We start from the raw sequence: 21,536 nt of genomic DNA, 5'->3' as shown, positions 1-21,536 counted from the left end.
AACATTGTTCTTTTGTTCTGTCTTCCACTTCCAGTCTTCCTATCTCTTCTCAATTCCTATTTTTTTAACAACCTTGGATATCAGTCTACTCTCTGATCATCAGTATGGCTTTCACAATGTGAGATCCATTGGTAATAACCTTTCTTATCATACTAATGTCTGGTCAACCCATCTGAGAAACTCTAGGGAATCCTCTGTTGTAGTGCTTGATATATCAAAAGCTTTTAACTAGGTTTGGGACTAGTGTCTGATCCCCAAGCTCTCCATTTTTGGCTTCCTCCCTCACTCTGTTTTCTCAAGTCAAGCTTCCTCTCTGTCCAGTATATCTCCACAATTTTTCTGTTCAGTATATCTCCACAATTTTTCATGGATAAACCTATCTGTCTTTCCCCATCAACAGCTGTGTCCCTCAGGGTTCTGACCTCTCTCTGGCTTTCTTCCTCCTTTTTATCATTGACAGGCTTGCAAGGAAAAGAGTGAACTGGAACGATGTGGTATACTGGTTTCAGGGCATTACACATAACAGCTAGAGACAGTGTGAACGAATGTGGCCTTTTTTGTTTGTTTTCCTGGTACTACCTCCTTGAGGCGGGGGGTAGAGATTGCTGTTTCCTGTGTGGCAGGGTTATGACAGGAACGGATGAAGGCAAGCAAGTATGAATATGTACATGTGTATATGTGTATATGTCAATGTATGTGTATGTATATATATGTGTATATGTTGATATTTTTTTTTTTTTTCATACTATTCGCCATTTCCCGCGATAGCGAGGTAGCGTTAAGAACAGAGGACTGGGCCTTTGAGGGAATATCCTCACCTGGTCCTCTTCTCTGTTCCTTCTTTTGGAAAATTAAAAAAAGAAAAAAAAAAAATACAAGAAAGAAATATAAGTCAGTTGATATACAACGAAGAATCATAGTTAGGATGCCATTTGGTAAACAAGTGACTTGTATACCAAATGGTGTCCTAGCTAGGTTTCTTCATTGTATATCAACTGACATGTACATCTTTCTTGTATCTCCCCTGGTGATGTGAGTATTACATGAAAGTGCACTTGGGAACTCATTGTGTTATGTATATGCATCTATATTCCTAGGAGTCCAAGGGGAAATGAAACACAATGAGTTCCCAAGTGCACTTTCATGTAATACTCACATCACCAGGGGAGATACAAGAAAGATGTACATGTCAGTTGATATACAATGAAGAAACCTAGCTAGGTCGCCATTTGGTATACAAGTCACTTGTTTACCAAATGGCATCCTAACTATGATTCTTCGTTGTATATCAACTGACTTATATTTCTTTCTTGTATTTCCCCTGATGACGTAATCTTTACAAGAAAGTGCACTTGGGAACTTATTGTGTTTCATTTCCCCATGGACTCACAGGAATATCCTTGACTAAGCACTAAATTGCAATCCTTTCCAATATTTATGTATATGTGCATGTATGGGCATTTATGTATATATATGTGTATACAAGTGGATGGGCCATTCTTTCATCTGTTTCGAGGCGCTACCTCTCTGGGTTGACCATGGACCAACTACCACAACCCGTATTTGAACCTATGTGCTCGACCCTGAGTGACTTATGAATGCAACATGGCCAAGAACACTAACCATTCATTACACCACTATCTGCAAATATCTGGGCATGATACCAGCAAGGGTCCTCAAGTATTCTAAGTACATGGTTTGGGTTCACTGGCTTTTAATTCCCTGAATAAGGCAGCGCACTGATGAGGTGTTGCAGGACGCTGACACCTAATCGTATGTTCAGAGCACCCAGTGCATCGAGAAATCTCACATGTACCACATTTTCTTACTTCCAGGCAAGAATTTGAGCTTTCTCTTCCTTAGTAAGATAAGAGCCAACCATTTTCAAGCATAAGTGGAAGAAATTCAGCAACAAGAAGAGATAGTCCCAAACTGAAGTGGCAGCCTGGCAGAGTAAAGAAAGAGCATCATCCCTGGTTCTTGCACAATTAGAAAAAATAGCCTCAGAGACCTGATGTGCGATGATTTCACCCTAAGAGCATCATAAGCTTGTACCCACAATAAACCTTAACTGTGTGTCACCCTTGAAAATATATGGGGGGAAACGTTTTTTGTGGACACTGTTAAAGGTCGTTTGTGGTAAATAATTTATAATAACCTCCATAATACATCTACTGATGAGTGTAAAGCAAAAGGTCTGTTTGTGGTAAATAATTTATAATAACCTCCATAATACATCTACTGATGAGTGTAAAGTACCTGGAAAGCATGAGAAGGGCAGCTTCAATAGGGAGAAGGAGTCTTCGAACTGTGTCTTCAGCAGCTAGCTCTGAACAGTGGAGCAAGAAGCTGTGCATTGATGCAAGGGCACCTGCTCTGCCTTCCAAGGTTACCTAAAAAAGAAAGATAAATTCAAAATAAGAATGTAAATATCTTTTTTATCTATTCAAAAAGCTAACATATGAAATTCTACATATCTATCTGTATTGAAATGGGAAATTACAAGTAAATTAATGGAAATTAAGAGAACATTTCAAAATTTACCATATGTTAAGGAAGGATGGGAAAGATATAAGATGTTAATAAGAAGAGTATAAGTAATACAGCAGAAGAGGGTGTGCTGAAATAGCTTGGACATGTGGAGAGAATAAGTTAGGAAACATTGACAAAGAGGATACAGTATGTTAAAATAAGCTTTAATGCAGGTATTTCTATGATCTACCAACTTTTGCCTTGGAAGTACCGAAACACTATTTTTTCATAACCAATCTTGAATTTTCGTAACTAACCTTGAATTTCCACTGTCAACCTATGACAATACCCAAACTTAGTTTACTGTATCTGATGTGCTGTTGCAGCTAGCAAAAATACATCACAGCTTAACTTTTCTCCAACACCCAGGCCACTACAAACACATGCATCTTTTCACTAAACTCAGTATTTGACATTCAGTCTCTTTACCTAATATTTTCATCAGTGTCTAAACGATGATTGCCAACACAGCAATACATCCTATCATATTTACTAGGACAGTAACATTGATATCAATAGTTATCCCCAGCTTCAACAACTGTTCAACAAGATGTGAGCACAACTGAAAGAGTAGAGATGAATAAGAAAAAAGAAACAAAAAACTTTGAGAGGACTATTTTGCATAAGGCATGATAAACCAACACTTTTCCATAAATTCATAAAGAGTCAGATGTCAGTTAAGTAGCAGCTAATCTGGCTATGGGATTCAGTGGGAAAAATTGTAGATGATGTAAGGATATGTAAGGAACTGGATAATTGTAGATGATGATGTAAAGATATGTGAGGAACTGAATAACAAGTTCAGAGGTGTTTTCACCATGGAAAACTAACATCATACTCTCAACTTAATCCTTTCACACACATTTCCAAACTCAGTCACCAACTTCTGCAATTTCTCACTTGAATCAGCCACTAGTGTTGCATCATCAGGGAACAACTACCGACTCACTTTCCAGGCCCTCTCATCCCCAACAGACTGCATGCTTGCCCCTCTCTCAAAACTCGTGCATTAACTCCCTAATCACCCCATCCATAAACAAATTAAACAACCAATGAGACATCACACATCCATGCCACAGACCGACCTTCACTGGGAACCAGTCACTCTCCTCTCTTCCTACTCGCACACATACCTTACATCCTTGATAAAAACTTTTTACAGCTTCTAATAGCTTACCTCCCAAACCATATACTCTTAAGACCTTCCACAAAGCATCTCCATCAACACTATCATATATCTTCTCCAGATCCATGAATGCTACATACAAGTCCACCTGTCTTTCTAAATATTTCTCACACACATTCTTCAAAGCAGAAATCTGATCCACACATCCTCTACCACTTTCGAAACCACACTGCCCCTCCTCTGTACATGCCTTCACCCTCTCAGTCAATACCCTCCCATACAATTTTCCTGGAATACTGAACAAACTTATGCCTCTGTAGTTTGAAAACTCATCTTTATTCCCTTTGCCTTTGTACAATGGCAGTATACATGCATTCTGCCAATCCTCAGGCACTTCACAATAATCCATACATACAATGAATATCCTTACCAACCAATCAACAACACAGTCATCTCCTTTCTTAATAAATTCAACTGCAATACCATCCAAACCTGCCGCCTTGCCGGATTTCATATTCCACAAGGCCTCCACCACCTCTTCTCTCTTAACCTAACCATTCTTCCACTCATTTGGCACACCACCCTGACCAATTCACCCTACATCTTCCACTCTATCATCAAACACATTCAACAAACCTTCAAAATACTCCATCCATCTCCTTTTCACTTCATAACTACCTGTTATCGCTTTCCCCCTTGCCCCCTTCACCAATGTTCCCATTTGTTCTCTTGTTTTTTGCACATTATTCACATCCTCCAAAATATCTTTTCATTCTCCCTAAAGTTTAATGATACTCTCTCACTCCAATTCCCATTTGCCCTCTTTTTCACCCATGCACCTTCCTCTTGACCTCCTGCTGCTTTCTCTTACACATCTCCCAGTCATTTGCACTCTTTCCTTGTAAGTATCATTCAAATGCCTCTCCTTTCTCTTTCACTAACAATTTTACTTCTTCGTCCCACCACTAACTACCCTTTCTAATCTGCCAACATCTCACCTTTCTCATGCCACATGCATCTTCTGCACATGCCATCAATGCTTCCCTAGATACATCCCATTCCTCACCCATTCCCCTCACGTCATTTGCTATCACCTTTTCCCATTCCACACTCAATCTCTATATTCCCATACAGAGCACAATATGATGTTGGCTGACACTTGAAAGTCAAACATACCTCCAAAATGAGATGGGCCACCACGAAATGATTCCAATGAGTTGCCTATTTAATGGGCATGATAACTGTGGCAAGGCGTCAAATGGTATAACTACCTACTGGTATTTGTGTATGACAGGTATGTCTAGCATACAAAACTGGTTGGTTTTCCACCCTTTAAATTTCCTGTTGTGTTCAACAATCATTCATACATAATCATTTAACAAACACTCACCAAATGGAACAAATGTTTATCATAAATGCATATATAAGTATGAATATGAATACATGAGAAAACAGATGGTGAAGTGAAAGAACTTTACTAGGAAGATATGATTGGTAATGAAAAGTGGGGAAACAATTTCAAAATGACTGCTTTTGCAAATATAAGATACCCTATCTGGTGGACTGAAATAAATAGCAAGATGGAGAACTGAATATGCTAAGTAGAAACTTGAGTCCAAAGCTTCTTAACTTACCTGCCATGTAAAAGCATCTCCTCGAGCTTTCTCACTCTCAATCTCCTTACTTGATCTAGGGAAAGAGTTCTTCCACAGAAGCAACATTCGGGGAAGCAACCCACGCACCACCCCTACACCTGCAGCATATAATCATGTTGAAATATCTATAATCTTACATAAGTTCATCATAAGGAAACTCACTTATTATATCACTTCTTTTAAACTCACAGGCATTCCTATAGATCATTGTTAGATTCCATTTGAGCTTAAAAGGAAAATGAAAAAAGAAAAAACTGTTTTTAGTAAATATTCTACATAATGATAAAAGTGACACAAGACAGTGACAAAATAAAATATCACAAAACAAAATCATTAGAATGTACATCAAGGTGCAGAAGTTTGACCGGCTAAAGAGACTTGTTATGTACCTGTGCTGTGAAACTACTGCAATCTGTCAATGATTCATCTATGAGGATTACAAAGTAAATATCAGTATGTTGCAAGATTATTTTCCATAACAGTGAAAAGGAGGAGAAAGACTGGAAGTGCCAGTATTTAAATATATGGGAGCCATCTTAGGTATGTATGGAGATACAGAAGGAGAGATAAGGGAAAGAGCAGTACAGGGCAAAAGAGTCATTGGGTTTCTTGAAGGGTAGAGTGTAAGTATGGAAGTAAAGAAAGGATTAGGGGGGCAGCAGAGCCCTCCCCGCCCTGACTTATGCTGCTGAAACATGCAGATGGGATGAGTCATAGAGGCCAATAATCCAGGCTGTGGTAGTGGGTTATTTGAGAGGATCATATGGTACAACTGGATGGAATGAAGAAAGTAATGAGGGAGTATAAGAGAGATTTGGTAAGGCAAGGAGTGCAAAGGGAATAAATTGCAGAGTAGTAGAGTGGGTGAAATGTAATACTTTGAGGTGGTTTTGGCATGTGGAAAGAATGCAAGATGAGAAGACTACAAGGAGAGTGCATGGCAGCATGATAAAAGGGGTTGGTTCAGGAGGAAGACCACCTGTAACATGGGGAAACAGAGTAGAAGAGAGCTAGGCAGGGAGAAGTGGGGAAAGAATGCATGGAATGGTGTATGCGAGGGAGGCAGGTTAGCACAAGGATAAATGAAGGCTCTTTTCCACTGCCAACCCCTTGATGGGAATTTGAGGAGGAAATGGGCATCAGAGATATAGGAAGGTGTAGAACTGATAGAAAACAGTTAAAGTATCTTCCTGAAAGTTGCGGAATGGTCTCCTCACAACTGTGATCAAATTTCAGCATACAGTAATGACCTCCATGTGGTATTCACCTGTATATGTGTTTCAACCAAAATGTTTTGATGGTAAATGGATACTGAAACTGGAAACATACCAAGTGTCATGATGGAGCCAATGATCAGCCAGCCTGCTTGAGTTCGGTGGAGAGACAGCCGGGAATTCTGACTGGCTGATCGAAGTAATTCTTCTGCAATATTGAAGAGAACCTTTCCTCTCATGTGCGGGATTCCAAGTGGGGTTTTTTGTACACAACCAACCAAAGCTGACACCACACAGCTGGTAAGGAGTATATCTAATTATAATCCATGACCAGATTGTGTAGAAAATCAAAAATTCTGAATGAGTCATCTCAATCAGATAAAAGAAATTTTCTACCGGGAAACTATCATTTTTTTTTCTATTCTTGATTGCCATTTCCTGCATTAGCAAGATAGAGCCAGAAACAGATGAGGAACTGCATTCTCTCACATTCATTCTCTATCTGTCATGTGCAATGCAAAAGACTTAACAATAATGGTCTATATATCTTTACAATTGTTCTCACCCTTTTAGTCCCTTAAAGGGAAAATTAAATATATACGTATATTTACTTAATTGTTTGAGTGATATACACCAGTGACCAATGAAAAAACCATGTCCATTGAACCACCTTCTTAAGATAATTGAAATAAGTTCAATAATAATGAAATCCTTCATATCTACAAAGCTTACGTATTCGTTTCCTGAAAAATATAACTCCCTTCACTACAGTATTATCTTATGTTATCAAAGTCATTAAACAATTTTCATTAAAGAATGGTCACTATTCTCAGAATAAACTTACTTCTCAACAGCAGCTGTACTCTGAAACTCAGACTAATGTTAGTAACTGGCTTCAACATCCTAGTAACTCATAAAAATTTTCAGTTTTGTATGATGCATTATGTTCATACATACCACTCTTGTTATTTGTTGAACATTATCTTGGCTAGTTGGAAATTTTTCTCATTGTTCATTTACTGCATTTCATTTACATGGAAACATCTGAGTCTTCTATACCTGTTGTGCCATATGAAACAATTTTCATTAAAGAATGGTCACTGTTCTCAGAATAAACTTACTTCTCAACAGCAGCTGTACTCTGAAACTCAGACTAATGTTAGTAACTGGCTTCAACATCCTAGTAACTCATAAAAATTTTCAGTTTTGTATGATGCATTATGTTCATACGTACCACTCTTGTTATGAGTTGGTGAACATTATCTTTGCTAGTTGGAAATTTTTCTCATTGTTCATTTACTGCATTTCATTTACATGGAAACATCTGAGTCTTCTATATCTGTTGTGCCACATGAAACTATTTTTCACTGTAAGTTGAAAACTATTCCTTCCAGAATTTCTTAACTATTCCTTCCAGCATTTCTTAACTATAAATCAGGATAAAACCTTCCCATGTGCACTTAAAAAAGTACAGCTTTATTGTTTTCAGTCTTTCCTTATAGTACGGATCCTTTACAGTGTCAATGTCGGCTATGAAAATTTGTGCATAATTTCTCCCTCTACAATTTCACATTCCTGACAGGTGATATCTGTACACAACATTCTATTCGGGAGTGCATTACTGCCTTGTAAAGTATTATCATGGTTTTTCTCTTTCGTATTCAAGGTCTGTAAAACTATCTCCCTTTTTTTCTTTGAAGTAACTGTAGTTCCATGGTGCTCATGAAGTTAAGGCCATCAAACATTATTACTCTAAGGTCTTTTGAATTGTTCTTTCAAAATATGATGATATCTAATTCTGTCCTTGTTTAAACTTCTTCACCTCCAAAATAAGAGAATATTTGGAACTTTTCAACACTAAAAAGCACATTAACTTCAGTGGCTCACCAGAAAACGTGATCTATGTCAGTAGTTTCTTATAAGTTTTCTACTGATGAAATCCCCATACTTATTCTAATACCATCTGATGCTTGTGCACCCCCACCACTAGTTAGACTATGCAATACTCAGCAAGCTGCTGCATCACATGACTACTGTGTGGCCATTGGCAACTCAAGAGTGGGCCATTTTGATAGCTGTTTCTTTCCCGACACCTCAAAGCTTTGGAACTCTAAACACTCTCTTTCCCAATAACTATGACTTGGCACATCTTAAAAGACAGGTTTTCCAGTTCCTCCAAAGTTCGTAATTACTTTCCCTTGTCTCTTCTTTTTCCCTTTCATAATCCTCTCCATATTTCAATAAAGGTCGGTCCGTGATGTGGACTTTTGCCTGTGACTGGGGGAAGGTATTTGCTTTTATGTCAGATATAAGAATGAGAAACAGTAAGGATGCAAGCACAGCTCCTTAGGAAACTGAGATTTCTACTTCAGAGGAATCAGAAATAGCTTGATTTATGGCAACATGTTGTAATGTGTTAGTCAAGAAGTTGTAAATCTACCTTACCACTTTTCTAATCATTCCCATCTGATGCACATCGGAAAATTGTTCATTCATCAGTGCCTTTAAAACTTTATTGCTGCGATCAAGCAAATGAGAGAGAAATGAATTTCCTGCCCTAAAATCATGATATCCTGGGTTATGTAAATTATCTGACTCCAAGTCAGTCAGTTAACTACCATTTTAGGACACTCAAAAACCTTAATGATGTGCAATGTCGATGCAACCTATTGGTAGGGATAGCTTTGCTTCCTGCTATGTGGAAAGTAAGGATGTAAGTACATTTCCCAGAGGTAAATGCGAGAGTCATGGAGAGAGTGGTGAGTCTGCAAGCTGTAGAGGATAAAGGGGCTTGGGATCTGAGTCACATGCTGTCCACTGGTGATAAAGCAATGGTGACAGATTCAGTGAGAAACTGTAGAAACAAACGAATAAGTTTGGAAGAGTGGATGAATGGAGGAAGTTGAAAGTAAATGTGAATAGTTGGGTTTTGAGTTTGAAAGGAGGAAAATTGGAGGAAGTGATGTGCTTTAGTTACCTGGAGCTAATGCAACCATGAAATCAGAAGTGAGTCATAAGGTAGGCAAATGGGGTGAAGGTCCTGGGAGCACTGAGGAATGTGTGGAAAGATGGGCAAGGGGGTGATGGTTCTGGGAGCACTAAGGAATGTGTGGGAAGAGAGGTCATTGTCAGGAAAGGCAAAAATGGGTATTTTTGAAAGTATATTAGCTCAAATGATGTTGTATGAATGCAAGGCATGAGCTACAGATGTAGTCATGTAGATGAGAGTGAATGTGCTGAAAATGAAATGTCTGAGAACAGTATGTTGTAAGAGGAGGTTTGATCAAGTATGTAATACAAGGGTAAGAAAGAAGTCTGGAAAAGAAAAGTGTAGTTGAGAGAGATGAATCAAGGGTGTTGAAATGGTTTGGACATATGGAAAGAAAAGGAGTGGAGAGGTTAACAGAGTGGATATATGTTACACAAGTTGAGGGAACAAGGAGAAGGGACAGACCACACTGAAGGTGTAAGGATGGAGTGAAAAGGATTTTAAATAACTGGGGCATGCAGGAGGATTATAGGCATGCATGCAACAGAGTAAATTGGAATGATGTAGTATACACAGGTTAATGTGCTGTCAACAGACTGAAGCAGGGCATGTGAAGTAGATAGGGTAAACCATAATAATAATATCCATATGATTATTACAATCCTGCACCCTAACCCTAAAACTGTACCCCATTCAACCAGCCTTACTGCTTTCTTAATATATGATTTAAAATCACACCAAACACAAAGAAACTTTCATTTACCTGTACCCAGCAATAGCTTCTGGCGACGACTTAAGGGCATCTAGGCGATCACAGCAGCGGGTGATGAGTGGATGGAGTTGGGAGGGAAGAGCAAGACAGATACATCTTAAGCACCATGCTGCACTAAGCCTTGCTGCACTACTTGGATGAAGCAAAACAGCAACCACTGCATCCACCAAATCTGCCAAAAAAACAATTTTCTTAACCTTATTCTACATCTTTCTATACTCTATTATAAATGGACAAGTATTACAGGAGAAGCACAAAAACTTTTTACTAATCGTGTGGAAAATTTCTTTCTTTTTCAGTCTTGTTCAGTTTTCTGCATGAGTGAAGTAGCATCAGGAACAGAAAAAAAAGAACAATTCACTCACATCCATTATCTAATTGTCATCTGTAATGCACAGAAACTATAGCCCTCTATCCACAACAATGCCCCACAAAACTTTCCATGGTTTTCCCTAGCTGCTTTATATGCCATGGCTCAGCCCACTGACAGCACATCAATCCCTGTGCACCATATTGCTTCAATTAATTTTCTCCCATGCATGCCTTTCACTCTCCTCCATGGTCAGGCCCGAGTACTTAAAATGATATTCACTCCATCTTTCCATCACCAATATGGCTTCCCCCTTCTCTTTGTCTTCCCCACCTCCAAACATAAATCCTCTTTATCAACCTCTCCTCAGTTCACTTCCTCCAGTCTTTCTCCATTCAAGCTCACAACCCAACTAACCTGTCTCTCTGCCCCACTTACCCTAATTACCTTGCTTGTATTCAAATTCACTCTCAGCTTTCTTGTCTCACACACTCTCCCCATGTCACAAACTAACTTCTGCAGTTTCACTTGAATCAGCACCAGTGCTGTGTCATCAGTAAACAACAACTGATTCACTTTCCAAGCCTCTTCATTCCCTACAGACTGCATACATGTCCCTCTCTCCAAGATTTATCTCCCTCTCTACCTCATCCGTAAACAAATTAAACAGCTATGGTGACATATCATACCCCTACCGCAGACTCACCTTCACCTGGAACCATTCACCCTCCTCTCTACCTACTCACACACATGCCTAACTCTCTCGATAAAAATCCACTGCTTCTTAGAGCTTTCCTCCTACACTATGTATTCATAATACCTTCCATAAATGATTTCTATAAACTCTAATATATACTCTCTCCAGATCCATATATACCACATATATGCTACATACATCTCCATCTGCTTCTCTAAGTATTTCTCACACATTCTACATAGAAAAAAATCTGATCCACACATCCTCTACCACTCCCAAAATCTCAATATTCCACCTCAACCTGATGCTCTATGCATGCCCTCACCATCTCTATCACCATTCTTCCCTATAAGATTATACATGCATATCATCAATCCTCAGGCACTTCCCCATGATCCATGCAGACTTTGAAAATTCAAACTAACCAATCAACATCACAGATACTCTCTTTCTTATGAAATTCACCTGAAATACCATCTGCTCCAGTTGCCTTGCCACATTTTACTTTATGCAAGACCTTTCTTTAGAAAGGCTTTCACCTTCTCTTCTCTCTTCACTAAACCTCTTGCTATAGCACTCTCAGCTCGCATACCTCCCCAACCCAAATATCCTACATCATTTTTTCACTGGAGACTCCACTCATGGACCAAAGTCCACATCAAGGCTGGACCTTAATTGAAATATAGAGAGGATTACGAAAGAGGCAAGAGAAAGTACTTACTGATTTTGAAGGAATAGAAAAATTTGCCTTTTACAATGTGCCAGGTCATAGTTATTGGAAAAGATCTGAGAAGTTAAAGAGTTTATCTGCTTTTCTATCATCAAACACATTCAGCAAACCTTCAAAGTACTCGCTCCATTTCCTCTTCACCTCATCACTGCCTGCTACTACCTCCCCATTTGCTTGATACAATCTTACCATGGGATAGAAATCACAAAAGAAGAACCCTTTTTGACTCAAGAAAATATTTTCTTGAAAATGTATGCACGAGAGTGACTACCTCTTTGTAATGTTTGGGAAGGGAGTTTTTCACCCATGGGTCCCCATCTTTTGAACATTCTCTACTTCTGTACAATCTCTTAAACCTTTGTATGTTGCCCACATTTACCACATCGTTCAGTTTATTCCATTTATCCACCACTCATACTCTAAAATTACTTCTTAATATCTATTTTTTAACATCATCCTCGCTTTATTTCATGTTTCATCCTCCAGTTATCCTACCCCTACATCTTCTGAGGAACTGTTCAGTGTCTGCGTCATCAATCTGGTACATAAATGAAGTTATTGTTTGTCTACTTTACATGTAAACACAAAGGCTGGGAAACAGTAATAAGCGAAAAATTGCATATACTTACTTAGATGTGTGTCAAGAATAATGGAAGCACATGTGGTGCTGAGGGATTGCATCAAGCATCCCAGCTCCTGCAGCAGACACACCAACACATGCTGGCTACCTTCGCCTACATCCTTCATACCCTCGCCACTTACATCTGTAAATAATTTCAAAAAATTCAAATTCAAAAAGCAAGCATAATATTTTCTTTGGTTCTAAATGCCCAGTGTAAATCCCTAATAAATTGCAGCAAAATCTTGGAAGAAAATCTTTAATCAGAATCCAGCCCTTTCAGACTAGAAGATTTTCAAAAGTCATCTTACACAAACAGTGGATTTTCAGCATCATTTGAAAAACTATAAGACATGCATTATAAGCAATCTGTACATGGCACCACAAAGACAATTAAACCTTGGCATGCAGCTCAGGACTTTTAATATTCACATGCCACTGTCCTTTAATCTGAGTGTGTACCAAGCAACTCCAGCAGCACATGATCCTCCAACTTAACTTCCTGTGCTTTGAGACTGTATCTTTATATGTAATGATATTCAAAATAATTATTTGCGATTCCCTGACATATGTAGCCATGAAAGAAGGCCATTTTCATCTTGAGAACCATATGTAAACGTGTTTGTTTACAATGCACAGTAAGAAATGGCCTGGATGAAGTGAGCATGCAGCATAATTAACTATTTGTAATGACCTATCTGAACTGTTGGGGGAGGGAGTTACACATTTGTGGGGCCACAACCTCTTAAATCTATTCATGCTGTCCTCATGATTCTGTCCTATTCATCAATCACTCTTTTACTGTGACAGTACTTATTTACATCCATTTCAATAAGTTTCTTACTTATATCATGTTATTTCCTCTGGTTGCTCTATCCCTACAACTCTTAAAAAAGTGTTCACGACTGTCAATTTCTTTTAAAAACTTATAGGTTGAGATCAGGTCACCCCTCACTCTTTTTTCTTACAAAGTTGGTAAATCTAAAGCCTGCAGCCCTTTCCTCTAACTTAGCTCTCTTAATTCTGGTACCATATTGTTGCCCTCACCTATACTTTCTCTAGAAGCTCTATGTGCTTCATGTGCAGACAAAACCTGAGAAACAAGTTTTAATTTTGATCTAATTTAGGAGATGAATAGCTTGCTATATATTTCCTTAACCAAAAACTTAAAAGCTCTTCTGATATTTGCCAGCAGACACTTTGTCTCTCTACCTATTCTCCAACTTTGGGATTCTGGCAATAGATGAGGGATGATGATGACTACCAAGTCCTTCTCAAACACAGAATCCTGAAGCATATTTCCAGCTAGATAATACTCATACCAAGACAGTCTTTTGCTCTGTCTCATCCTCATTACTTTACATTTGCTCACGTTGAATTTCATTAACCACATTTTACACTAACTTTGGAGTCTGTTTAGGTCCCCTTGTACGCTCATGCAATCGTCCTTGGTTTTCAATTCCAGCATAACTTTTGTAATATTTGCAAACATATTCAGGTAGGATTCCAAACCTTCAGGCAAGTCGTTAACATAAACCAAGTAGAGAAATGTTCCCAGAACTGAACCAATTTAGAAAAGTATCTTCTAACAAGTGTCTATCATATGTAATACAAGAATAAGAAGTAAGTGTTTCATGTACTATCCTGATAGTTCCTTCACTATCATCATTGCATATTTGTTCAGGATCACAGCCATTCTTTGGAGGATTTTATGAGAGCAGAAACATTATGCTTTCCTTCCTTACAGTAACTCTTCCAATTATGTATTGTCTGAATAGGCCATCTTCTGCTATTCTTTTTAAACTTCAGGCCATCTTTTCTTAAGAGGGCTAATCCTTCCCCTCCTTTGACTTCTTCCTTTCTTGCTGTTATGTGACCCTCTGGGAAGAATAGATAGAACTGATCTCTTGAAGCTCAAGTTCCATGACTCCAACAATATCAGGTGCACTTTTCCTCATATGATCCTTGAATTCTAGCTCTTTACCATAATTCCAACAATATCAGGTGGACTTTCCCTCATATGATCCTTGAATTCCAGCTCTTTACCACAACTCTAACAATATCAGGTGCACTTTCCCTCATATGATCCTTGAATTCCAGCTCTTTACCACAACTCTAACAATATCAGGTGCATTTCCCCTCATATGATCCTTGAATTCCAGTTCTTTAACACTAACTATTAATCCAACAACATTTGAATACATTACATTCAGTCTGACATTACCATCACCTAACACTCCTGTCCTCTTTGTAGTGCTAGTGGGAGATGCTCCATCCTCTTGCCACGAGTGGGATCATCAATTTTTGTCTTTTGACTATGCTCTTTGCTTTACTCCTTCTCTTCCTTCTCAAGTTTGGTCACCAAATCAAAAGACATACAGAGAGTTAATAAAGAAAGTCCAGAGGACAGCAGCAAAGCTGGTACCAGAAATAAAAGAGCTGAGTTACTGTAAGAGGCTAGAGGCTTTATATTTCCCAACCTTGGAAGAAAGAAATGTGAGGGGTGACCTTATCACAACCTTTAAGTTTTCAAAACAACCTTTATATTTCCAAAACAGACTGATGATTTGGATATTGAACAGTTCTTCACGAGATGTGGGGATAAAACAGCCAAAGGACATAACATGAAACTAAGCAAGAAACTTAAAGAAAGATGTAAAAAAAAAAGTAGTTTTACTGAACAAGAGCGGTGGATGAATGGAATGAAATAAATGAAGACAAGGTTAAAGCAGACAGCAGACTAAAATTTAAGAAGCTATATGATAGAGGAAAACATTCATGAGATGGGCCCCACAAGTGTAAAGCTCCCTCCTCATATAATACAAGTAAGCAAATACATGATACATAATGGGGGCTTACCAAGTACCGTATAATCATTTCAGCAACTGTTTCAATATTCTATACAGTGTTTATCTATGTATGTTACAATGAAAACCAGAAACTTCATAAATCAATCATACACCTAAAGACCCCCTTTAATGAAACTCCTGCAGCTTTGGGGCTGCACTCTTAAGCATGAGCAAGGATATGAAAGACTCCTTTGGAGCAAAACTTTTCTCTATAAGACTACTCTTTTTCATCCCATGATAATGACAGAGCCTCACCGAAGGTGATTTTCCATACACAGTGTAACCGTTTGCAGGGGAAGTCTGGTAACAGAACCTCCATTACATATACAAAACATTGTTACGTTAGAGTATATTCAAACCACAACCTGTGGGCTCATGTTTCAACACTCTGTACATTAAAGAAATCTGCATACTGCTTGGTCCCAAGCATCATGGATCTTTTAATATCAACCTGTATATGGGTTAGGTAGATATTCTAAAGAAGGAGGTATGATGTGCAAAAGACTCAATGAATGGAAAGTTGATGATCAAGAAAATAAAGAATGTAAGTGATACACTTGGAGTGGATTTGGAAAAATATGTTTGAAAGCACGGAAAAGATGTCAGATGCCTGTTGACTGGATGATGGCAGTCAATGTTCCACAGTATATATGGAAGGAAAGCAATATCAAGTGTAATAGTTATACAGGAAAAAGTTATCTTAGCACAGTGTGGGTCAGTAACAGATTGAGTTATAAAGGATTAGTGGACCCTTTCTTGGAGATAAACAATGAGAGTCTCAGAATGGAAGAGGGTGTTAAGGTCAGATTCATACATTCAGACAAGTAATGAAGAGTGTTTTACATAAAAAGAAGGCATGCACAACATTTATGAATCTAGAAATGGCATATGGTACTTTAACATATTTTCTAAATACATATGACTCTGACTTTATGGTGAACATGGAAGAATTCTGAATGTGGTTAAAAGCTTTTATATCACAAGTAATGTATGTGTGACAGTAAGTGATCATAAGAAAAAGTGGTTCAAAAGTAATGTGGGAGTGCATCAAAGCTGTGTGAAATTGCCATGGATATCTAACTCTTCACTGGATGGGGCAATACATGAGAGGAGAGCAAGTTGAGGTGACTGTAGTATCATACTTAGCCATGGAGAAACCAAATAGAAGGTGCCACAGATATTGTATGGAGATGATACTATAATGCCAGCTAAATCAGGGGAAAATTTGGACAGAAAGGTGAGCTGTTTAATGATGTATTAGGAGGAGGATGCTGAAAGTACAGAACAAAACCTAGATGCTAGTTTCTGAAAGAGATAGGTCAGATTATAAGTTTCCAAGGTGAAGAAATGGATGTTTTGGATGTATTTAGATATTTGGGAGTATAGTAACAGAGTATCCCCCTGAGGATAGGGGAGAAAGAATACTTCCCACGTATTCCCTGCGTGTCGCAGAAGGCGACTAAAAGGGAAGGGAGCGGGGGGCTGGAAATCCTCCCCTCTCATTTTTTTTTAATTTTCCGAAAGAAGGAACAGAGAAGGGGGCCAGGTGAGGATATTCCCTCAAAGGCCCAGTCCTCTGTTCTTAACGCTACCTCGCTAATGCGGGAAATGGCAAATAGTATGAAAGAAAGAAAGTAACAGAGTAGCAATGTTATCACTTTTCCAAAAGAAGGAAGAGAGAATGGGGCCTAGCGAGAATCTTCCCTCCAAGGATCAGTCATCTGTTCTTAATGCTACCTTGCTAATGTGGGAAATTGCAAATATGTACGAAAAATAAAAAAGTAAGATGGTAATGGAAAAGTGAAAATGAAAAAGTCACGCATGGGAGAAAAATTGGAGGTGCAATGAAAGCTCTGGTGAATGAGAAAAGCTTAAACATAGAGTATGCATGAAGCATGCGTGAAAGAGGACGTGTCCTAGTGCTGATCTATGACTATAACCCAAATGTGTGCATGGCAGAATACGTAAAAGCTAAAAGTAGCAGAGATGGATAATTCATTTATCACAATTGGGATTAGGAGGACAGGTAAAATGAAGAATGATGTGAGAAGGTCATGGGTGTAGAAAGTCATCAGATGAGCATATGGATCATAGCTTTTTGGGATGGCAAGGTCCCGCAGAACATATGGCAAAGGATGGATTGGTCAAAAAGATATATAGCAACAAAGTTAGATATACGAAGAGGAAAGACAGACTATAGATGTGACAGCTATATCTGTGGGAGAGCTAGGAGGGGATAGGGATACTTCAGATAATGATGCTAGAGGAATGACTAAGGATCTAATGCAATGAAAGCTTTTTTCTGCAAGGAGGTGGTGTGAATAGAGACACTGGTCTCACCTGAAAAATCAGCACTAGGTGTACAGAGAAGAAGGAAAACACATGCTTTTTCTTACCGGGTGGAAGTCCATGTTTCACATTAATACACAGGTGATGAGCCGAAGATGTGTGTGTGTGTGTGGTTGCAGAGGTTGTATTTACCTGATCCACCCCATTATGGGAATGGAAATGACACTAGCAGATAGACAGACTGATACTATACCACACAATTTCTGCAATGGACTTCACTATAAGAAACACCAAGTAAATCAAAGATAGAAAAAACATAACCTTACTAACGATGAAAATAGTCATTCTATAGAAGATTATTCTTTTTCAAACTATCAGTCACTTACCCACATTATTCATATGCTTTATTATTAACTGTGTAATTTCTTTGCAGGCGGCAATCTGTGCTTTCTCTCCAATCATGCGTCCAAGTGTTGCTCTTAGGATAAAATTGACACATTTCCGGGAATATACAGCATCAACATGGGATGTGGTGGCCTTCGGGCTTGCTACAAGCTCCATGAGATGTGCCAAAAGAGTAGAAACATTCCGTTCCAACCACAAAGATCCTAGTTCTTGAACAAGCACCACATATGCCTATAAAAGAGCAGCAACCAATATTCTTGTTAGAAAAATGGCTTTCTTTGGGAGTCTGATGACCCAGAAGAAAAGTACATCATATAATATATAAAAAAAATTAAATATTCTCTTTGCAAGGCCATTTCAAGAGTAAGCAATAGCTTTTCAAAACAAAGGCTCTAGTATTCATCAATGCCATGCCAGTAATAAAAATAAAAGCCTTGGAGTAAGAAAAAGAAAGGGTGAGAAATAGTGTGAAGACAAGTGGTGAAAAAATAGGAGTTAATATTACTAATATCCCATTCCAAGACTGATCCTTGCAGCAAACCACTTATGTTTAAACATTCTCAGGCTTGACCAATGATCACTACCTTTGTTTACTGCCAGTTAACCAATTACCTAACAACCAAGCTAAAATATTTACAACATGTAAGTTTTGCTAATAACCTTTGCTGTGGAGCTTTATTGAAAGCTTTTTGAAAATCTAAATACATGAAAACTGCTACACTTTCATCAATTACATGTTGATTTTATAATTTCTATCATAAAAGACATCAAGTATATTTATTACATGAGCAATTTTGTCAAAAACCATGCTAAGAATCGTTTATCAAGAGGTCATCCTCTATATGGTTTACAATCTTACCTTGAATGATGGTTTTCGTAAGTTTACTAATTACTGATGTTAAGATAATTGGACAATAATTTCCAAGAATAGATTTATAACCTTTTTTGAATATTGGTGTTGCATGAGCAAACTTCCATTCCTCTAAAACTTCCCCATAGCAATTGACTTGTTGAAGAAAGTGGTCATCTATCTTATTTTTGCCTCTTTCATTGTCCTTGGATAAAACTTAAATGGGTCTGCAAATTCATTTACTTTTATTTCATTTAGTGCTGGTAGCATATCTCCAGCTTCTGAGTCAGTATGTTGCAAGCCATTTTCCTCTCAGAAATGGAACTGATTCAGGATGTGAGTTGTGTCTTCAATTGTGAGTGAAAAAAATTCTTTGCCATGGCTTTGTTGTCTTGTAATAAGTCAACATTTTCTGTAATAACGAGCCAATTAACTGAGTAATGACTCATTCTTCTAACATAAACGTAAAACTCCTTTTGCTATTTTTAGTAATATATGCTTCATAATAATGCAATCCATGCACTGCATGAAATAACTGTCATCTAAATGAGTTTGCAGTTGCAAAGGTTATATGATTGTACTGGAATCCCCGAGGGCCATTCTAAAGATGTGACCAAAATGAAACTTGAAGTATCTTTATTCATCTCCCTTACAATTAGGTATATCATTATTCATTGTCAAAAAATACCTAAAAGTACTCTCTTCTGTTTCACTTCAGCTTACACATACATACTCCTCTTCCCATCCTATTTCATCTGAAAGACTTAATTATTATTTTTTATATTTTATTATACTTTGTCACTGTCTCCCGCGTTTGCGAGGTAGCGCAAGGAAACAGACGAAAGAAATGGCCCAACCCCCCCCCATACACATGTATATACATACGTCCACACACGCAAATATACATACCTACACAGCTTTCCATGGTTTACCCCAGACGCTTCACATGCCTTGATTCAATCCACTGACAGCACGTCAACCCCGGTATACCACATCGCTCCAATTCACTCTATTCCTCGCCCTCCTTTCACCCTCCTGCATGTTCAGGCCCCGATCACACAAAATCTTTTTCACTCCATCTTTCCACCTCCAATTTGGTCTCCCTCTTCTCCTTGTTCCCTCCACCTCCGACACATATATCCTCTTGGTCAATCTTTCCTCACTCATCCTCTCCATGTGCCCAAACCACTTCAAAACACCCTCTTCTGCTCTCTCAACCACGCTCTTTTTATTTCCACACATCTCTCTTACCCTTACGTTACTCACTCGATCAAACCACCTCACACAACACATTGTTCTCAAACATCTCATTTCCAGCACATCCATCCTCCTGCGCACAACTCTATCCATAGCCCACGCCTCGCAACCATACAACATTGTTGGAACCACTATTCCTTCAAACATACCCATTTTTGCTTTCCGAGATAATGTTCTCGACTTCCACACATTCTTCAAGGCCCCCAGAATTTTCGCCCCCTCCCCCACCCTATGATCCACTTCCGCTTCCATGGTTCCATCCGCTGCCAGATCCACTCCCAGATATCTAAAACACTTCACTTCCTCCAGTTTTTCTCCATTCAAACTCACCTCCCAATTGACTTGACCCTCAACCCTACTGTACCTAATAACTTTGCTCTTATTCACATTTACTCTTAACTTTCTTCTTCCACACACTTTACCAAACTCAGTCACCAGTTTCTGCAGTTTCTCACATGAATCAGCCACCAGCGCTGTATCATCAGCGAACAACAACTGACTCACTTCCCAAGCTCTCTCATCCCCAACAGACTTCATACTTGCCCCTCTTTCCAAAACTCTTGCATTTACCTCCCTAACAACCCCATCCATAAACAAATTAAACAACCATGGAGACATCACACACCCCTGCCGCAAAGATATTTCCTCTTTATCACTTATGTACTAATCACCTTGTGTCCTACATAATGTATGATCATGGACACATACCAGAATCATCACATCAAGTTAATGGTCACTTCCCTGTTGTGACAATCAATATTTGATTGATGTACATAACATTTTTTTAACAAATGCAGGATAATTCTACATCTGATAAAATCAAACATCAGGTGTTATTTCAAATGAGGGTGGATACCATTAAATACTTTTCTGTGGATTGAACAATCCTTACATAAGGACCAGAGAAAAGAGAAAATGTTAAAAAAATTCCACAACCACTGTCAAACACATTATGACATGAAAAGGCCCATGTGCCAATCTTCTAAAATTGAGAATTCTTGAAGGTGACCACAATTCTCAGAAGTGATTCTTTCAAAACTGGTGTCTCTAAAATCATAAGTCAAAACAAACTGCTTCAAAATTGTGTCATCCCCTTAACAGACTTCTTTTCAAAGTTACAAAGCCTTAGCATTAAGGGGATTCCCAGAGGACCTTGAAGAAAACCATCCTGCAAATCCTTCCTTAGGATCAGTTAAGATTTTTTGAAGTCCATTCTTAAACCATCATCTCCCCCTGATCTCA

General features: G+C 38.4%; 1 protein-coding gene across 1 annotated transcript in view; it reads right to left on the bottom strand.

Annotated features, from left to right (window-relative positions):
* The window catches only part of LOC139760622 (HEAT repeat-containing protein 5B-like), a 135,477-nt gene that overhangs the window by 99,258 nt on the left and 14,683 nt on the right, over nt 1-21,536 (bottom strand). The window contains exons 4-9 of the mRNA XM_071684019.1: nt 18,169-18,418; nt 12,655-12,789; nt 10,280-10,460; nt 6,643-6,824; nt 5,293-5,411; nt 2,260-2,393 (exon numbers count right to left, since the gene is read on the bottom strand). Of these exons, the coding sequence (XP_071540120.1) occupies nt 2,260-2,393; nt 5,293-5,411; nt 6,643-6,824; nt 10,280-10,460; nt 12,655-12,789; nt 18,169-18,418 (1,001 nt within the window). The remainder of the gene's footprint in view (nt 1-2,259; nt 2,394-5,292; nt 5,412-6,642; nt 6,825-10,279; nt 10,461-12,654; nt 12,790-18,168; nt 18,419-21,536) is intronic.

The sequence above is a fragment of the Panulirus ornatus genome, chromosome 3, assembly GCF_036320965.1.
Source record: "Panulirus ornatus isolate Po-2019 chromosome 3, ASM3632096v1, whole genome shotgun sequence".
Classification (NCBI taxonomy): Eukaryota; Metazoa; Arthropoda; class Malacostraca; order Decapoda; family Palinuridae; genus Panulirus; species Panulirus ornatus.
Note: the sequence above shows the minus strand (reverse complement) of the source record. Positions and strands in the feature narration are given on the sequence as shown.